The sequence below is a fragment of the Mobula birostris genome, chromosome 24 (genome assembly GCF_030028105.1).
Source record: "Mobula birostris isolate sMobBir1 chromosome 24, sMobBir1.hap1, whole genome shotgun sequence".
Taxonomy (NCBI): domain Eukaryota; kingdom Metazoa; phylum Chordata; class Chondrichthyes; order Myliobatiformes; family Myliobatidae; genus Mobula; species Mobula birostris.
In genome coordinates this window covers 10885784-10900457 of record NC_092393.1, presented here as the reverse complement: position 1 = coordinate 10900457, position 14674 = coordinate 10885784, and the positions used below count along the sequence as shown (strand labels likewise).

Below are 14674 nucleotides of genomic sequence, written 5' to 3'. Positions count from 1 at the left end.
GAACCCTGCACAAGGACTCCCAAGTCCTTTTGCACTTGTGACTTTTGAATTTTCTCCCCATTTAGAAAATAGTTTACAAAAATTCAAAGGGTGAAGTGAGAAGCAGAAGTAACGTTAGCAGCTCAAGTCACGATCATGAGTCTGCATTAACTTCCATGAGTCAGGAGGCCATCCGTAAACATTAGAGCATTCTGGAGCTGCAGAGCAAACCCAGGACACAGTAATAACCTGTGGATGAGGACCTATCCCAAAATATTGCAGCACTGTGATGCTGGGAATGGAAGCAAGAAAAATACTGCATCTTATACACTAAAAAATGGTGTGGGACTAATCCTCGACACTGCAACATTCCGTGGGTTGAGAGAAGACAGTGTAATGTTACCCTGTGTAACATTCTGTAATTAATCCAAGAGGCCTACAAGATCTATTTATATTGCGAACATATTTAACTTCTAAATAAGCTAACGATATTTTAGTTCATAAAAAAACTGCTTATACAAATACAGCATCAGCAAAAGATATCATGAATTAACCTGTCTTTAAATCATCACATCTTTAAGTTAAACTTTCCAGAAGCTCAAGTGGCAAAGAATGTTCTCAGTTTTTTGTGGAAAGGACACTGAGCTTGTTCATAGCCTACAGCTAAAGGCAATGGCTATTTATGATCCTTGTAAACCTATGTGCTTACCTTATTTCATGTAGTTTGACCAATTCATTGATAAACACCACTAGAATGACAGATAGGAAGCCAAGGAGCCAAGAGATCAATGGGATGTCATACAGGTCAAAGATCAATTGGGTATCCACATTTTTCCACAGCTTTAAATCCACCACCACCAGTACAATTTGGCTCACCAACCTAGAGATCACAAAAGAACAAAGGATACTGTCTCAAGCACAGGCTAATGTAGGTAAGCCAATCCCAAGTCACAAACCCTTTAATAAGCTCACATCCATTATATGCATAATTGCAAAGTTGACAAAAAGTTTAAGGCACTGAAATACTTTACTCCACAGATGACCCTCATCTGTTTAATTCCACATCAATTACATGTTCTTGTATTCCTTTTCTATATTTTTTTCTTTATAAAGAAAGAATGCACCACAAAAAGCATCCTATCTGGATGCATCATGGCTTGATGTGACAACTGCTCTGCCAAGACTGCAAGAAACTGCAGAATTGTGGACACAGCCAGCACATCACAAAAACTAGCCTACCCTTCATGGACTCTGCCTACACCTCTTGCTGCCTTGGAAAAGCAGCCCGTGTAATCCAAGACCCCACCCACCCTGAACATACTTTCTTCTCCCCTCTCACAATGAAAGAAGATACAGAAGCCTGAAGCACAGTACATCAAGCTTACTATTGAATAGTAGCCTATGATAGATGGGAGACTTGACCTCACAATCTACCTTGTCAGCCTGCACTGCACTCTGTATTCCATTCTGTATTCTTTTGTTTTATACTGTACTACCTCAATGCACCATGTGAACAGAAGACAAGCTTTTCACTGTACCTCGGTAAATGTGGCAATAATAATCCAAGTTCAATTCTTTCACTTTTTTTTTAAAGCAGTCTTTAAGTAAAGTGACCATCTCACCTTGATAGCCCTGTGCTGACAAGTGAAAAACAAGTGGAAACCACATCTCTATTAAACCGCTTCATAACTGGATACCTGACATCCATGAACTCAATAATTTTCCCATTAATTTTTCCATTAGACATTAACTCTCATCAGGCCAAAATGTGAACCCATTTCATGCAATTGACAAAACAGTACCTGCCAGTGAACAATTCACAGGAGCAGAGGCAAATTCTTGTGTCAGAAGTTCACAGGCAGATCAGACTCATAAACAAGAGAGAAATCAACAATTTTCAGAGCCCACAGATTGGATGAAATCAGCCAGTTTATCAGGAGCAGCATTTAAACTGGAATCCTTGGTTACATTTGGTTCAGTTTATGGTGCACAGCTTTTGCAGTAGTTTCTGAAAATACTTTGCAGCTTGTTCTAATGTAAGGAATTATACATTTCCTCCAACCCACCTCAGGACTACTATACCGCTAGGCTGGCTTTATTTCCTTTGGAGGGGACTGTGGGAAGATCCAACTGAAGTGTGCAAGGTTGTGAGTTGTAAGGATGGGAGGAAAGTGGGAAACCTATTCCCAGTGGCAGTGGAGTCTAGGAGGACAGCGTTTGGATTGGGTAGGGATCTGCTGTGGGGCTTTCTCAGCCAACGAGTGATTGGAATCTGTGAGCACGATGGAAGCAAAGACTCTCAGATCATTCGTATTTAGATGAGCCCTTGTGCTGACAAATGGTAAACAATGCCTGCATGGCCTCACTGGGTCAAAGGTCCAGTTTCTGTGTTGTATGACTATGATTCTGAACACTAGTTGACCTTGTGCACATGTTGTGTGTCTGTGGTTCAAGTAGCTTCTTAAAACTAATGCTGCATAAAACTTAACTGACCAGAAAACAGCTGGGTAGATTCCAAATGCATATCATTCCACATTACCCTAACGTGGTTTATAGACTCTTGAATCCCAAATGTTCAAGATTTTTAATTGAGCTACATTATGTGAAATGCTATCTTCAAATAAAATCTTATCCTTAAAGTAAATAATTAAATACAATTTGTTTAATTGTGGAATAAAGTAAGTGGCTAAAAATAGAATTAGATACATTTTCAGGGAGAATGATTTAAGCTGTATTATCATCCATATCAATGATCTATCTGGATGATAATATGGTAAATTGGATCAACAAATCTGCAGATAACAAAATGGGATAGGGAGGGGGGTTATAGTGGACAATTAGGAATACCAAAGCTTGCAGCAGGATCTGGACCAGTTGGTGAAATGGGACTAAAAAATTGGCAGATGGAATTTAATGCGAACAAGTGTGAGGTGTTGCTCTTTGGGAGGACCAACCAGGGTAGATCTTACAAGGTGATGGCAGGGCACTGAGTAGTGCGGTAGAACAGACGAATCCATAGTTCTGAAATTGGCATCATAGGCAGATAGGGTCGTAATGAAAGCTTTTGGCAAGCTGGCCTTCATAAATCAATATATTTATTATAGGAGCTGAGATGTTATGTTGAGATTGTAAAATATACTGGTGAGGTCTAATTTGAGGTATTTTGTCCAGTTTTGGTCACCCATCTATAGGAAAGATATAAATAAGATTGAGTCTGATTAAGATTAAGGATGTTGCCAGGACTTGAGCACCTGGCTTATAGGGAAAGATTGAATAGTTTAGGACTTTATTGCCCAGAACATAGAAGATTGAGGGGAGGCATACAGAAGTATGAGCACAGATATGGTAAATGCAAGCAGGCTTTTTCCAGAGGTTGGATGAGACTAGAACTACAGGTCATAGCTTATGGGTGAAAGGTGAAATGTTTAAGGGGAACATGAGGGAGAACTTCTTCACTGCCCAAATGGTGAGAGTGTAGAACAAGCTGTCAGCACAAGTGGATGTGGGGTCAATTTCAACATTTAAGAGACATTTGGAATAGGTACATGGATGGGAGGGGTATGGTGGACTTTGGACTGGGTGCAGGTTGATGGGACTCGGCAGATTAATGGTTCAGCACAGAGTAGATGGGCTGAAGGGCCTGTTTCTGTACTGTAGAGTGTTCTATTACTACAAGCTGCAAAGCAGTTACTGCACCATAACAGACAGAAAGCTAGAAAGCTGACATCTTGCCCTAGATGTCATCTAGAAGTAATAGAAAGGGGAACTTTCACTACACATCTCACCTAGGGTGTACGTTCAGACTGTAAAGTGATACTTACACTACAGGTAAAGTGAGACACCACCATAAGTTACTGAAGGGACTTTTTCTCCACAGTGTTTTGGACCGATGAACATGGCTGATGGAAATGCAAACTGCAAATCAAATTAAAGACCAATTAAGGTACGATCTATGCAAAGTAGACTGCTCTGTAGTTCTACTGAAATAAAGGTAAACAAACACTTGAATACCACCTCTTGTAATTCTTAACCTACTTTCTCCCCAGCTAATGTGCTTTGTGACCACATTAACCCTCAAGGTAGCACATGGTCAGAGATCATTGTGTGATACTAGAAAAATGGACCTTCAGCCCAGAGCCCATACCATCATCCACCTATTTACATTAATGCTACATTTTTCTTATTTTTAAAATTTTTCCCACATTCTCATCAACTCTATCCAGATACAACCATGCTAGCAGCAATTTGTAGTGACCAATTAACGTACAATCTTTGATACATCAGAGGAAACCCAACAATCACAGGGAGAATGTGCAAATTCCACAAAGACAGCGCTTAAGGCCAGGACTGAATCTGGGTTTCTGTTGCTGAGGCAGTGGTTTTACCAGCTGCACTGCCCAAATGGTGATGACTGTTCTTTCACTTCAGCTGAGACAGCCTTTATCAGAACCAGAGTCTGGATGGATCTCCGCCAAAAGCATCCAATCCATGGACATACAGCTCAGCTCTTTGCTACTCTGGAGGAAGATGATAGCATGCAACACAGAGCTCGAGGCGGGGAAGACCAACATAGAGTTCAGAAAAATACCAGAACCTCCTGAAAAGGCAATATTGGCAAAATGGTAGAACATCTCACATATATAATATGGTACAGGGCATTAATTACTTTATAATTGTGGGTGGTGTGATATGATTTACAAATGAGCTCCATGAGCAACAGATACTTATTGCTAGAGCACACAAACTGCAAAAGGAACTCAGCAGGTCAGGCAACATCTATGGAGGGGAATAAACAGTTGACTTATCGGGCTGAGACCCTTCACCATACTGTCATGATGAAAGGTCTTGGATCAAAACATCATCATCAGTATCATGTGTTGTATGACGTGAGCGATCATGGTCTTTCCATGACCATGTTTGTTCTCGGCAATTTTTTCTCAAGAAGTGGTTTGCCATTACCTTCTTCTGGGCAATGTCTTTACAAGACGGGTGACCCCAGACATTATCAATACTTTTCAGAGATTGTCTCCCTGGCATCAGTGGTCACGTAACCAAGACTTGTGATATGCACCACCTGCTCCCATGGCTTCATACGACCCTGATTGTGGAGCTAGGCAGGTGTTACACCTTGCCTAAGACTAGTGGAGGGAAGGAGCGCCTCACACCTCCTTTGGTAGAGATGCACCTCCATCCTTCATTTGTTTATTTCCCTCCACAGATGCTGCCTGACCTGCAGAATTCCTCCAGCATTCTGAGTGTTTCTCGAGTCCCAACATCTACAGAATCCTGCAGAAGAGATTTAAAAAGCAAGAAATTTTTTCAGCAGGTGTTGTTGACTGGAGTACTGCGCAGGCACAGGAGAAGTGTTTCTGTGCAAGTCTGGCGAAGAGCTTTAAAAACCCAGTCTTCATATAAGAAGAGTACCGTCTAGCAGAGCAGTCATCATAGGAGTGTTCTGAGTCAGAGTGATAAGGCTTTGGCTCAACAGGGCTTCAGCAAGAACAGGCAGAAGGTAAGTAGGTAAGTTCATACCTTTTTTTCTTATTTAATTCTTAAGAGAATGCGGGGGGATGTCTACAGGGCCAGTGTTCTGTTCTGGGTGTCAGTTGTGGAAATTCCAGGAAACTACCAGCCTCCCTGATGACCACAGCTGCACTAGGTGCATCGAGATGCAGCTCCTTAGAGACCGAGTCAAAGAACTGGAGCTATAGCTTGTTAGAGAAAGTGAAGAGGTGATAGACCAGGAGCTACAGGGAGGTAGGGAGGTACTCACCCCAAGGCGCACTCCTTGCTGTTCCCCTCAAAAATTTGTCTCCATTTTGGGGGAGGGAGGGTGAGAATGACCTACCTGGGCGAAGCAACAGTGGCATTGAGTCTGGCCCTGTGGCTCAGAAGGGTTGGGAACTGAAGTGGATGGCAGCAGTAATAGCGGACTCTATAGTTAGGGGGACAGATAGACGATTAGGTGGATGCTAAAAGGAAACATGGATTAACATGGATGGTAGTTTGCCTCCCTTGTGCCAAGATCCACGATGTTTCCAAACATGTCCACTATATCCTGAAAAGGGAGGGTGAGCAGCCAGAAGTCGTGGTACATATTGGTACCAAAGAGGTAGATAGAAAAAGGGAGGAGGTCCTAAAACAGAATATAGGGAGGTCAGAAGGAAGCTGAGAAGCAGGTGCTCAAGGGTAGTAATCTTGGGATTGCTGTTTGTGCTACGCAACAGTGAGGATAGGAGTAGAATGAGGTGGCTCATAAATGCGCAGCTGAAGAATTGGAGCAGGGGACAGGGATTCAGATTTCTGGATAATTGGGACCTCTTCTGGAGCATGTGTAACATGCACAAACGGATGGATTGCACTTGAATCCAAGGGGGACCAATATTCTTGCTGGCAGGTTTACTAGAACTGTTGGGAGTGGTCTAAACTAATATGGCAGGGGGGTGGTAACCAGTATGATAGAGCTGAGGATGAGCAAGTAGGTTTACAAGTAGATGATGGAAGTAACATAAATGTAAGGAAAGAACAAGCCAATGACTGGGTACAAATGCAGACAGAGCAAAGAATTGTACCAGAGGCAAAATTCATAAGGGTAAAAAATGCAGGACTGAAGGTGCTGTACGTAAATGCATGTAGCATTTGGAATAAAGTGTATGAACTCGCGGTGCAATTAGAGATTGGTTGGTATGACATTGTGAGCATCACTGAAACATGGCTGAAAGAAGGCCATAACTGGAAGCTTAACATCAAAGGATATACTTTGTTTGTATCGAAAGGACAGGCAGGAAGGCATAGGCGGTGGTGTGGCTCTGTTGTTAAGAGATGGAATTACATCTTTAGAAAGTGGTGACATAGGGTCAGAGAATGTTGAATCTTCGTAGATGGAGTTAAGAAACCGCAAGGGTAAAAAAGCAATTATGGGAATTATATAGGAGCATCCAAATAGTTGGGTTGAGATACCAAAGAGAGTTGGAAAACGCACATAATAAGGGTAATGTCACAATTGTGATGGGGTACTTCAAAATGCAAGGGGATTGGAAAAATCAGGTTGGTGTCAGATCGCAAGAGAGGGAATTTGTTGAATGCCTACGAGATGGCTTCTTAGAGCAGCTTGAGCTTACTCAGAGAAAGGCCAATTGGGTGTTGTGTAATAACCCATATCTGATTAGGGAGTTAATGTAAAGGAACCCTTAGGAGGCAGTGATCATATTATAATTGAATTCATACTGTAATTTGAGAGTGAGAAGCATAAGCATCAGTATTGCAATGGAATAAAGGAAATGACAGAGGCATGAGAGAGGAGCTTTCCCAGGTGGACTGGAGGAGGACACTGGGGTGGGGGATGACAGCAGAGCAGAAACGGCTGAAGTTTCTGGGAATAGTTCAAAAGGCACAGGACAGATATGTCCCACAGAAGTAGTAGTTCTCAAATGGCAGGGGTAGGCAACCGTGGCTGACAAAGGAAGTAAAGGACTGCATAAAAGCCAAGGAAATGGCATAAAAGGTAGCAAAAGTGAGTGGGAAGTTGGATGATTTTAAAGTTCAACAAGAGGCAACTAAAAAGATATAAGAAAGGAAAAGATGAAATATGAAGGCAAACTAGCCAATAATACAAAGCTGGATACCAAAAGTTTTTTCAGTTATATAAAGATTAAAAGGGAGGTGAGATTTGATATTGGACCACTGGAAAATGACGCTTGTGAGGTAGCAATTGGTGAACAAAGAAATGCCAGATGGACTTAATGGGTACCTTGCATCAGTTTTCACTGTGGAAAACATTAGCAGTGTGCCAGAGGTTGTGAGTGTCATTGCTATTACAAAGAAAAAAGTGCTAGGGAAACTCAAAGGTCTTAAGGTGGATAAGTCACTTGGACCAGATGGATTACATCCTAGAGTCCTGAGAGAGGTTTCTGAAAAAAATAACAGATTCATTGGTCATGATCTTTCAAGAATTACTTTATCCTGGCATGGTACCGAAGGACTGGAAGATTGCAAATGTCACTCCACTCTTTAAGAAGGGAGGAAGGCAATAGAAAGGAAATTATAGGCCAGTTAGCCTAACCTCAGTAGTTGGGAAAGGGTTGGAGTCTATTATTAAGAATAAGGTTTCGGGGTTCTTGGAGAATAATGATAAAATAAATCAACGTCAACATGGTTTCTGCAAAGGGAAATCTTGCCTGACAAATCAGTTGGAATTCTTCAAGGAAGTAACAAGCAGTGTGGACAAAGGAGAGAAAGTAGATGCCATTTACTTGGATTTTCAGAAGGCATTTGATAAGGTGTGCCACATGAGGCTGCTTAATAAGATAAAATCCTATGGCATTACAGGAAAGGTACTGGCATAGATAGAGGAATAGCTGACAGGCAGGAGGCAGAGGGCAAGAATAAAGGGGGCCTTTTCTGGTTGGGTGCCAGTGACTAGTGGTATTCCTCAGGGGTCAGTACTGGGGCTGCTACTTTTCACATTGTCAGTGATTTAGATAATGGAATTGGCAGCTTTGTGGCAAAGTTTGCAGATGATACAAAGATATGTGAAGGGGTATGTAGTGCTGAGGAAGCAATGCAATTGCAACAGGACTTAGACAAATTGCAAGAATGGGCAAAAAGTGGCAGATGGAATACAGCGTTGGGAAATGTAATCTAATGCATTTTGGTAAAAGGAACAATAATGTGGGCTATTAACTAAAAAAAAAAGGCAGCAGGTCCTGATGAATGAGTAATGAACAAATTATCACCCTTGAAGATTATGGAATTGAAAAACTTACTGACTTAATCAATGACATTTACGAGACTGGAATAATACCAAAAGAGACGAAAAAATCTGTATTTATCGCTCTTCCTAAGAAACCTAGAGCAATAGAATATGAATTACATAGGACCATAAGTTTAATGAGTCATATCACCAAGATACTTCTAAGAATTTTGAAGACAAGAGCTAAAAGTAACTCAATATTGATGTTAAGGATACTATCAGAACGAGCTATTCAAGTGCAAAAAGATTTGTTTGTTTGTTTTATCGACTACACAAAAGAATTTGATAAAGTGAAGCACAATAAGTCAGCGGCCGCAGACCAGTACCGGGCCGCAAAGCATGCGCTACTGGGCCGTGAGGAAACGATATGATTTGGCCATATGAGTCAGTTGCACCTTTCCTCATTCCTTGTCACGGCCACTGTTGAGCCACTACGCATGCGAGGTCATTACCCGCGTGTCATTCGTGTCAGCGCGGGAAGGAGATCAACTCCTCCAGCTTGCAAATGACGACGGGCCGAAAAGTATGTTTGACATAACATCTCTGCTGGCATTCTGGATCAAAGTCAAGGCTAAATATCCTGAGATAGCCATAAAAGCACCAAAAACGTTGCTTCCCACATATTTCTGTGAAGTGGAGTTTTCTGCAATGAATGCAACAAAAACTAAATTGCGGAATAGACTGGACATGAGGAACCCCCTTCGAGTATCGCTGTCTCCCATCACCCTTCGACGGGACCGTCTTGTTGCAGGAAAACAAGCCCAGGGCTCCCACTGATTCAGCGATATTGGTGTGTTGCAATGATTTTATATGTTCATACGGGGAAAACATGCGCTGTGTGTTTAATATCCAAACGTTACGTAAAATATTATGATGCTATTGACTTATATAACCATATAACAATTACAGCACGGAAAAAAGCCATCTCTGCCCTTCTAGTCTGTGCCGAACGCTACTCTCACCTAGTCCCACCGACCTGCACTCAGCCCATAACCCTCCATTCCTTTCCTGTCCATATATCTATCCAATTTTTCTTTAAATGATAATATCGAACCTGTTTCTGCCATTTCTACTGGAAGCTCGTTCAACACTTACTTCAAGTTCCCCTGTCCTTCCCTGATAATTGACTTATCACTATATTCATGCGAGGAAAATATGCGCTGTGTGTTTAATATTAAATTCGTTAGATAAACCCTTTTAGAAATGAAGCTAAGTGTATTAGCTACTTATCACCTATATTCCGGTCGTGATTAACACCCCCCCCCCGAACAGAACCGCTAAAACCAATTTGCAGGGGAAAAAAAATTGACAGGTGCACACGTACACAGGTTACGCATGCACACTGGTGCCCGCGCAAGGCTTCATGGTCACTGTAGACTTTCTCAGGATAAACACAACATATTTGACTGCTACTCTTGTCCGTTGGCAACCCTACCCGCCCCCTCCTCCCGGTCGGCCGGTCCGCAAGAATATTGTCAATATTAAACTGGTCCGCAGAGCAAAAAAGGTTGAGGACGCCTGCAATAAGTTATTTGAAATATTACAGGAAACTCTAGATCCAGATTCGAAAGACCTCCGCCTAATCAGAAATCTGTACTGGGAATAAACTGCTGCTGTAAGAATAGATGGAGAAGTAAGTCAGTTTACGAAAATCAAGAGAGGCGTTAGACAAGGGTGTGTTTTCTCCCGATTTATTTAATGTGTACAGTGAAACAATATTACAGAAAATAAGAGACATCCTCAAAGTTGGCAGTGAAAACATCAATAATTTCAGATATGCGGATTTCACTGTGTTAATTGAAAGTACGGAGGAAGAACTACAAAACTTAATTGATATAGTTGTTGAAGAAAGTGCAAAAATGGGTCTATCTATCAATTGCAAAAAGACAGAATGTATGGTGATATCCAAAAAGGAGAATCCTATCTGCAGGCTGAGAATAAATGGGGAAGACATAAAACAAGTACAGAACTTTTGCTACTTAGGAAGCTTGGTGACATCTGATGGCAGGTGTGACATGGACATCAAAAGAAGAATAGGGATGGCAAAAGACACCTTTACGAGAATGAAGAGTATACTGACCAATACTAAACTAGGCATGACAACCTGCCTCAGAGTACTGAAATGTTACGTTTATCCAGTTATGTTATATGGCTCAGAATGTTGGACAATATCTAGTAACATGAGGAAACGAATTGAAGCAGTAGAGATGTGGTTTTTGAGGAGGACGCAAAGAGTATCATGGACGAAAAGAATATCTAACGAGGATGTCATGAACAGAGCAAACACAAAGAGAAATAGTGTATGAGACCATGAAAAGGCAACGTAACTTCATTGGACATGTGATTAGGAAAGAGGAGTTAGAGTGCACGGTAATTATGAGAAAGATTGAAGGGAAGAAAGCAAGAGGAAGACAAAGACAAATGATGATGGAGACAGCAGCCAGAGAACTGGAAATGAATACCAATGAATCGATCCACTTGACCTGAAACAGGAGTGTGTGGGCCACGGCAGTCAAAGCTCAAACTGGGCATGGCACCTGATGATGATGATGATTATCTAAATGGACAGAAGGTTCAAACATCTGAGGGGCAGAGGACCTTTGGAGTCCATGTGCAAGACTCCCAGAGGTTAATTTACAGGTTGAGTCTGTTGTAAAGGTGGCAAATGCAACGTTGGCATTTATTTCAAGGGGAATAAAATATAAAAGCAAGGAGATAGTGCTGAAGCTTTATAAGACACTAATCAGGTCGCACTTGGAGTATTGTCAACAGTTTAGGGCCCCATATCTGAGCAAGGATGTGTTGTCATTGGAGAGAATCCAAAGGAGGTTCACAAGATTGATTCAGGGAATGAAGGGGTTAACATATGGGGAACATTTGGCAGCTTTGGGCCTGTACTCACTGGAATTTAGAAGAATGCAGGGGGATCTTACTGAAACCTACCAAATGTTGAAAGGACTAGATGGGGTGGATGTGGACAGGCTGTTTCCTATGGTTGGAGTATACAGAACTAGAGGGCACAGCTTCAAAATTTTAGTACAGAGATAAAGAGGAATTTTTTTCAGCCAGAGAGTAGTGAACCTGTAGAAAACTCTGCCACAGACTGTGGTGGAAGCCACATCCACGGGTATACTTAAAGCGGAAGTTGATAGTTTCCTGATCAGTCAAGACATTAAAGGATATGGCAAGAAGGTAGTTGGAGTTGAGTAAGATCCTGGATCAGCCATGATGGAATGGTGGAACAGACTCAATGAGCTGAATGGCCAAATTCAGCTCCTATGTCTTATGGTCTTAATCCCTTGTGTTGCTGATATATATTGGTAATTCTGTTTGAAATTGCTGAATTGCTAATAATGGATTGACACAAGAATTTAACTGACATATTTGCCCACTGCGACGGCAGTGGTACAACTGATGAAAATGCTGTCTCACAGCTCCAAGTGCCCCGGATTCAAGACTGAATTCTGGTGCTGGCTAGTGACAATATAGGTTTCCTTACACTTCACAAAGATATCGGGGTTGGAAGGATTCTCAGCCACTGCAAATTACCCCTAGTTTGTACGAGCGTAGAATCTGGCAGCAACTGATGCGAAGGTGGAGAATAAAGTGTATTTAGCTTTGGATTGGTGCAAACGGGGTATGGCAATTAGTAGAATCGATGCGTTGAAGCACTTATTTTCCTGCTCCATAGCTCAATGGATCTCTGACAGATATTTGATTCAAAAGTCTACTAAATGACAGGATGGCACATACTAGGTCAATGACTAGGTACCAGCAAAAGGAGGCGAGGGATTAAGACCACTAATACACAAATGATCCACTTTGTCTATAGTACCACAAAATCCACCATGGCCCTTGTTAAAAAAAAGTTACAGTTACACAAAGAAATTTGTTTCCTCTCTACCCCCTTCTTTTGGTATTGAGTTAGATAGATTCAAGAACAAAATGGATGGTGGCTGTATTAGCAGGAATTTGTGCTAAAGTAGTTAATATATTATTATAGGAGTCATGTATTGTGCTGTGCGTTTATTATGTGTATTATGGTAACTAGTCACATCAGTGGGAGCATGGTAAAAACAAAGGAGATAGGTTACATTTTCATGCCTGTGTTCGTGACAGCTGTAGCTTGGGACCCCAGAGGTCTTAGCTTTGCTGACCGCTGAGATAATGCTCAAAAAAGTTTAATTGTATGTTTGCTAATAAAGGATCGGAATAGTGAATTTGACTCTTTGGAACAATCATTGGAGCTGTGGGCATGCCACACGAGTATAACAACAGGGATCGCAGGCTGGTGGTAACTGTTCTGTTTTGATTTTGGATCAGTTTTTGACAATACAATTATGATGAACACACAAGCTAGCCAAAATGCATCAATCTGTGGCCTAACTAACAAACAGTTCTGATAACTATTTAAACCCTGTTATATCATGCTCTGCATGCAGTTATCTTAAAGTCAGCAACAGCAGCAATAAAGCCTAAAGATGGAACTCATCCAGCAGAATTAGAATTACACAAATTAATCTTAACCCACCTGAAGTAAATCTTTAATAAGCTAAATAGATAACACAATTTCTTAAATTGCAACTTTGTCGCACCCCATGAAACCATAACTACTACTTTAGTTTGTAGACAAAAAGCTATAGGAGCTGAGTCCCTAGGAATGAGGACAGGGAAGGTCCCACCACTGTACCTTTATAACACTGCAGTTTTACAAGAAACTTTTACAAGCCATAACTGGATTTGAAAAAATGTGCAGCAGGAATTTAACTAGTATGCTTGAGCCTTATATCTCTCCAGTCATTGAGGCTACCCACGATAATTCTGAATGTAAGATCTGGAACTTTTGTTCAAACAAAACTTTTTTCAATCCCAGCAAAACACGCATAGCTTTCTCACATCACATATTATGGTATATTATCATGGGCCCAGCAGTGATAATAGCACAATTGCATAACAACACCCTAACTGTTTATGATAATTACAAAAGGTTATCCACTGGTAAATTCCACTTGTAAGACACACACAAATGCTTTAACTAAAAGCACTTGGCAATAAACTGTACTGAAATTTGCCAGCAAGCTATTTCACAATTTTTTTTATCCCATACTCGATAGAAAATCAGATCCAAGTAAACCATATCATTCCAAGCCTACTGAACAGTGTGAGATTTATTAAATCTAAATATCAGCTCACCATTAACCTTCACGGCCCTTGTACTGTAGAACAGGAACAATTTACTCAATTTTCAGACTGGATTTAATAAAGTACTATGGTAAAGAATCTCCATAAACTATCGTGACATGTTTATTCTTTTATAATGGAAACCAGAAAATCACACATTTCTTTTTCACCTTCTCACCTTCAGTCAGAACTGCCAAAGGCATCTTCTTGAACCCTGCGTCACACGACTGAGAAATATATCACAACAGTAATTTCTTAAAAAATTTCTTCCCCCTCCTCCCATGTTCTTGATTTTTGTTTTTCTTTTCTTCTGCTGAGTGGAGATGCCTAGTGTGAAACATCAGCTACTGCAAGGCATGGAGCAGGCTAAAAGGAGCAATTGGCCTTTGACTAGCTGCCGATTCTTGGAGGTACAAGACCCTGCAAATGCTAGAACCCGGAACAACAAACAAGATGCTGGAAAAATTGGGTCAGACAGCATCTGAAGGGAACTGGACAGTGGACTCTGGTCAAGAAACATGTGGCCTGAACCAGACAAAAGGGCTCAACTAAACATGTTGACTGTCCAATTCCCTTCTTAGATGCTGCCTGACCTGCTGAATTTCTCCATATCTTGTTTGTTGCAATTTTCTGTGTACATATGAATTACTAGTGTACCATGTAGCCTACTGTATAATATAGGGCTACTTTATGTTGTAGTAATACATCATATTAAGCATGTACTATTCGGTGCGTATTGATCTGTACGTGTATCTTCAGTTC

The 14674-nt window shown here is 41.2% G+C and overlaps 1 protein-coding gene across 2 annotated transcripts in view; it reads right to left on the bottom strand.

The window, feature by feature from the left end:
* Positions 1 to 14674, bottom strand: part of tmem94 (transmembrane protein 94) — a 173163-nt gene that overhangs the window by 13584 nt on the left and 144905 nt on the right. For both annotated transcript variants that reach the window (XM_072242652.1, XM_072242653.1), the window contains 2 exons: positions 3801 to 3894; positions 689 to 859 (listed from right to left, as the gene is read on the bottom strand). In XM_072242652.1, coding sequence (XP_072098753.1) covers positions 689 to 859; positions 3801 to 3894 — 265 coding nt within the window. The remainder of the gene's footprint in view (positions 1 to 688; positions 860 to 3800; positions 3895 to 14674) is intronic.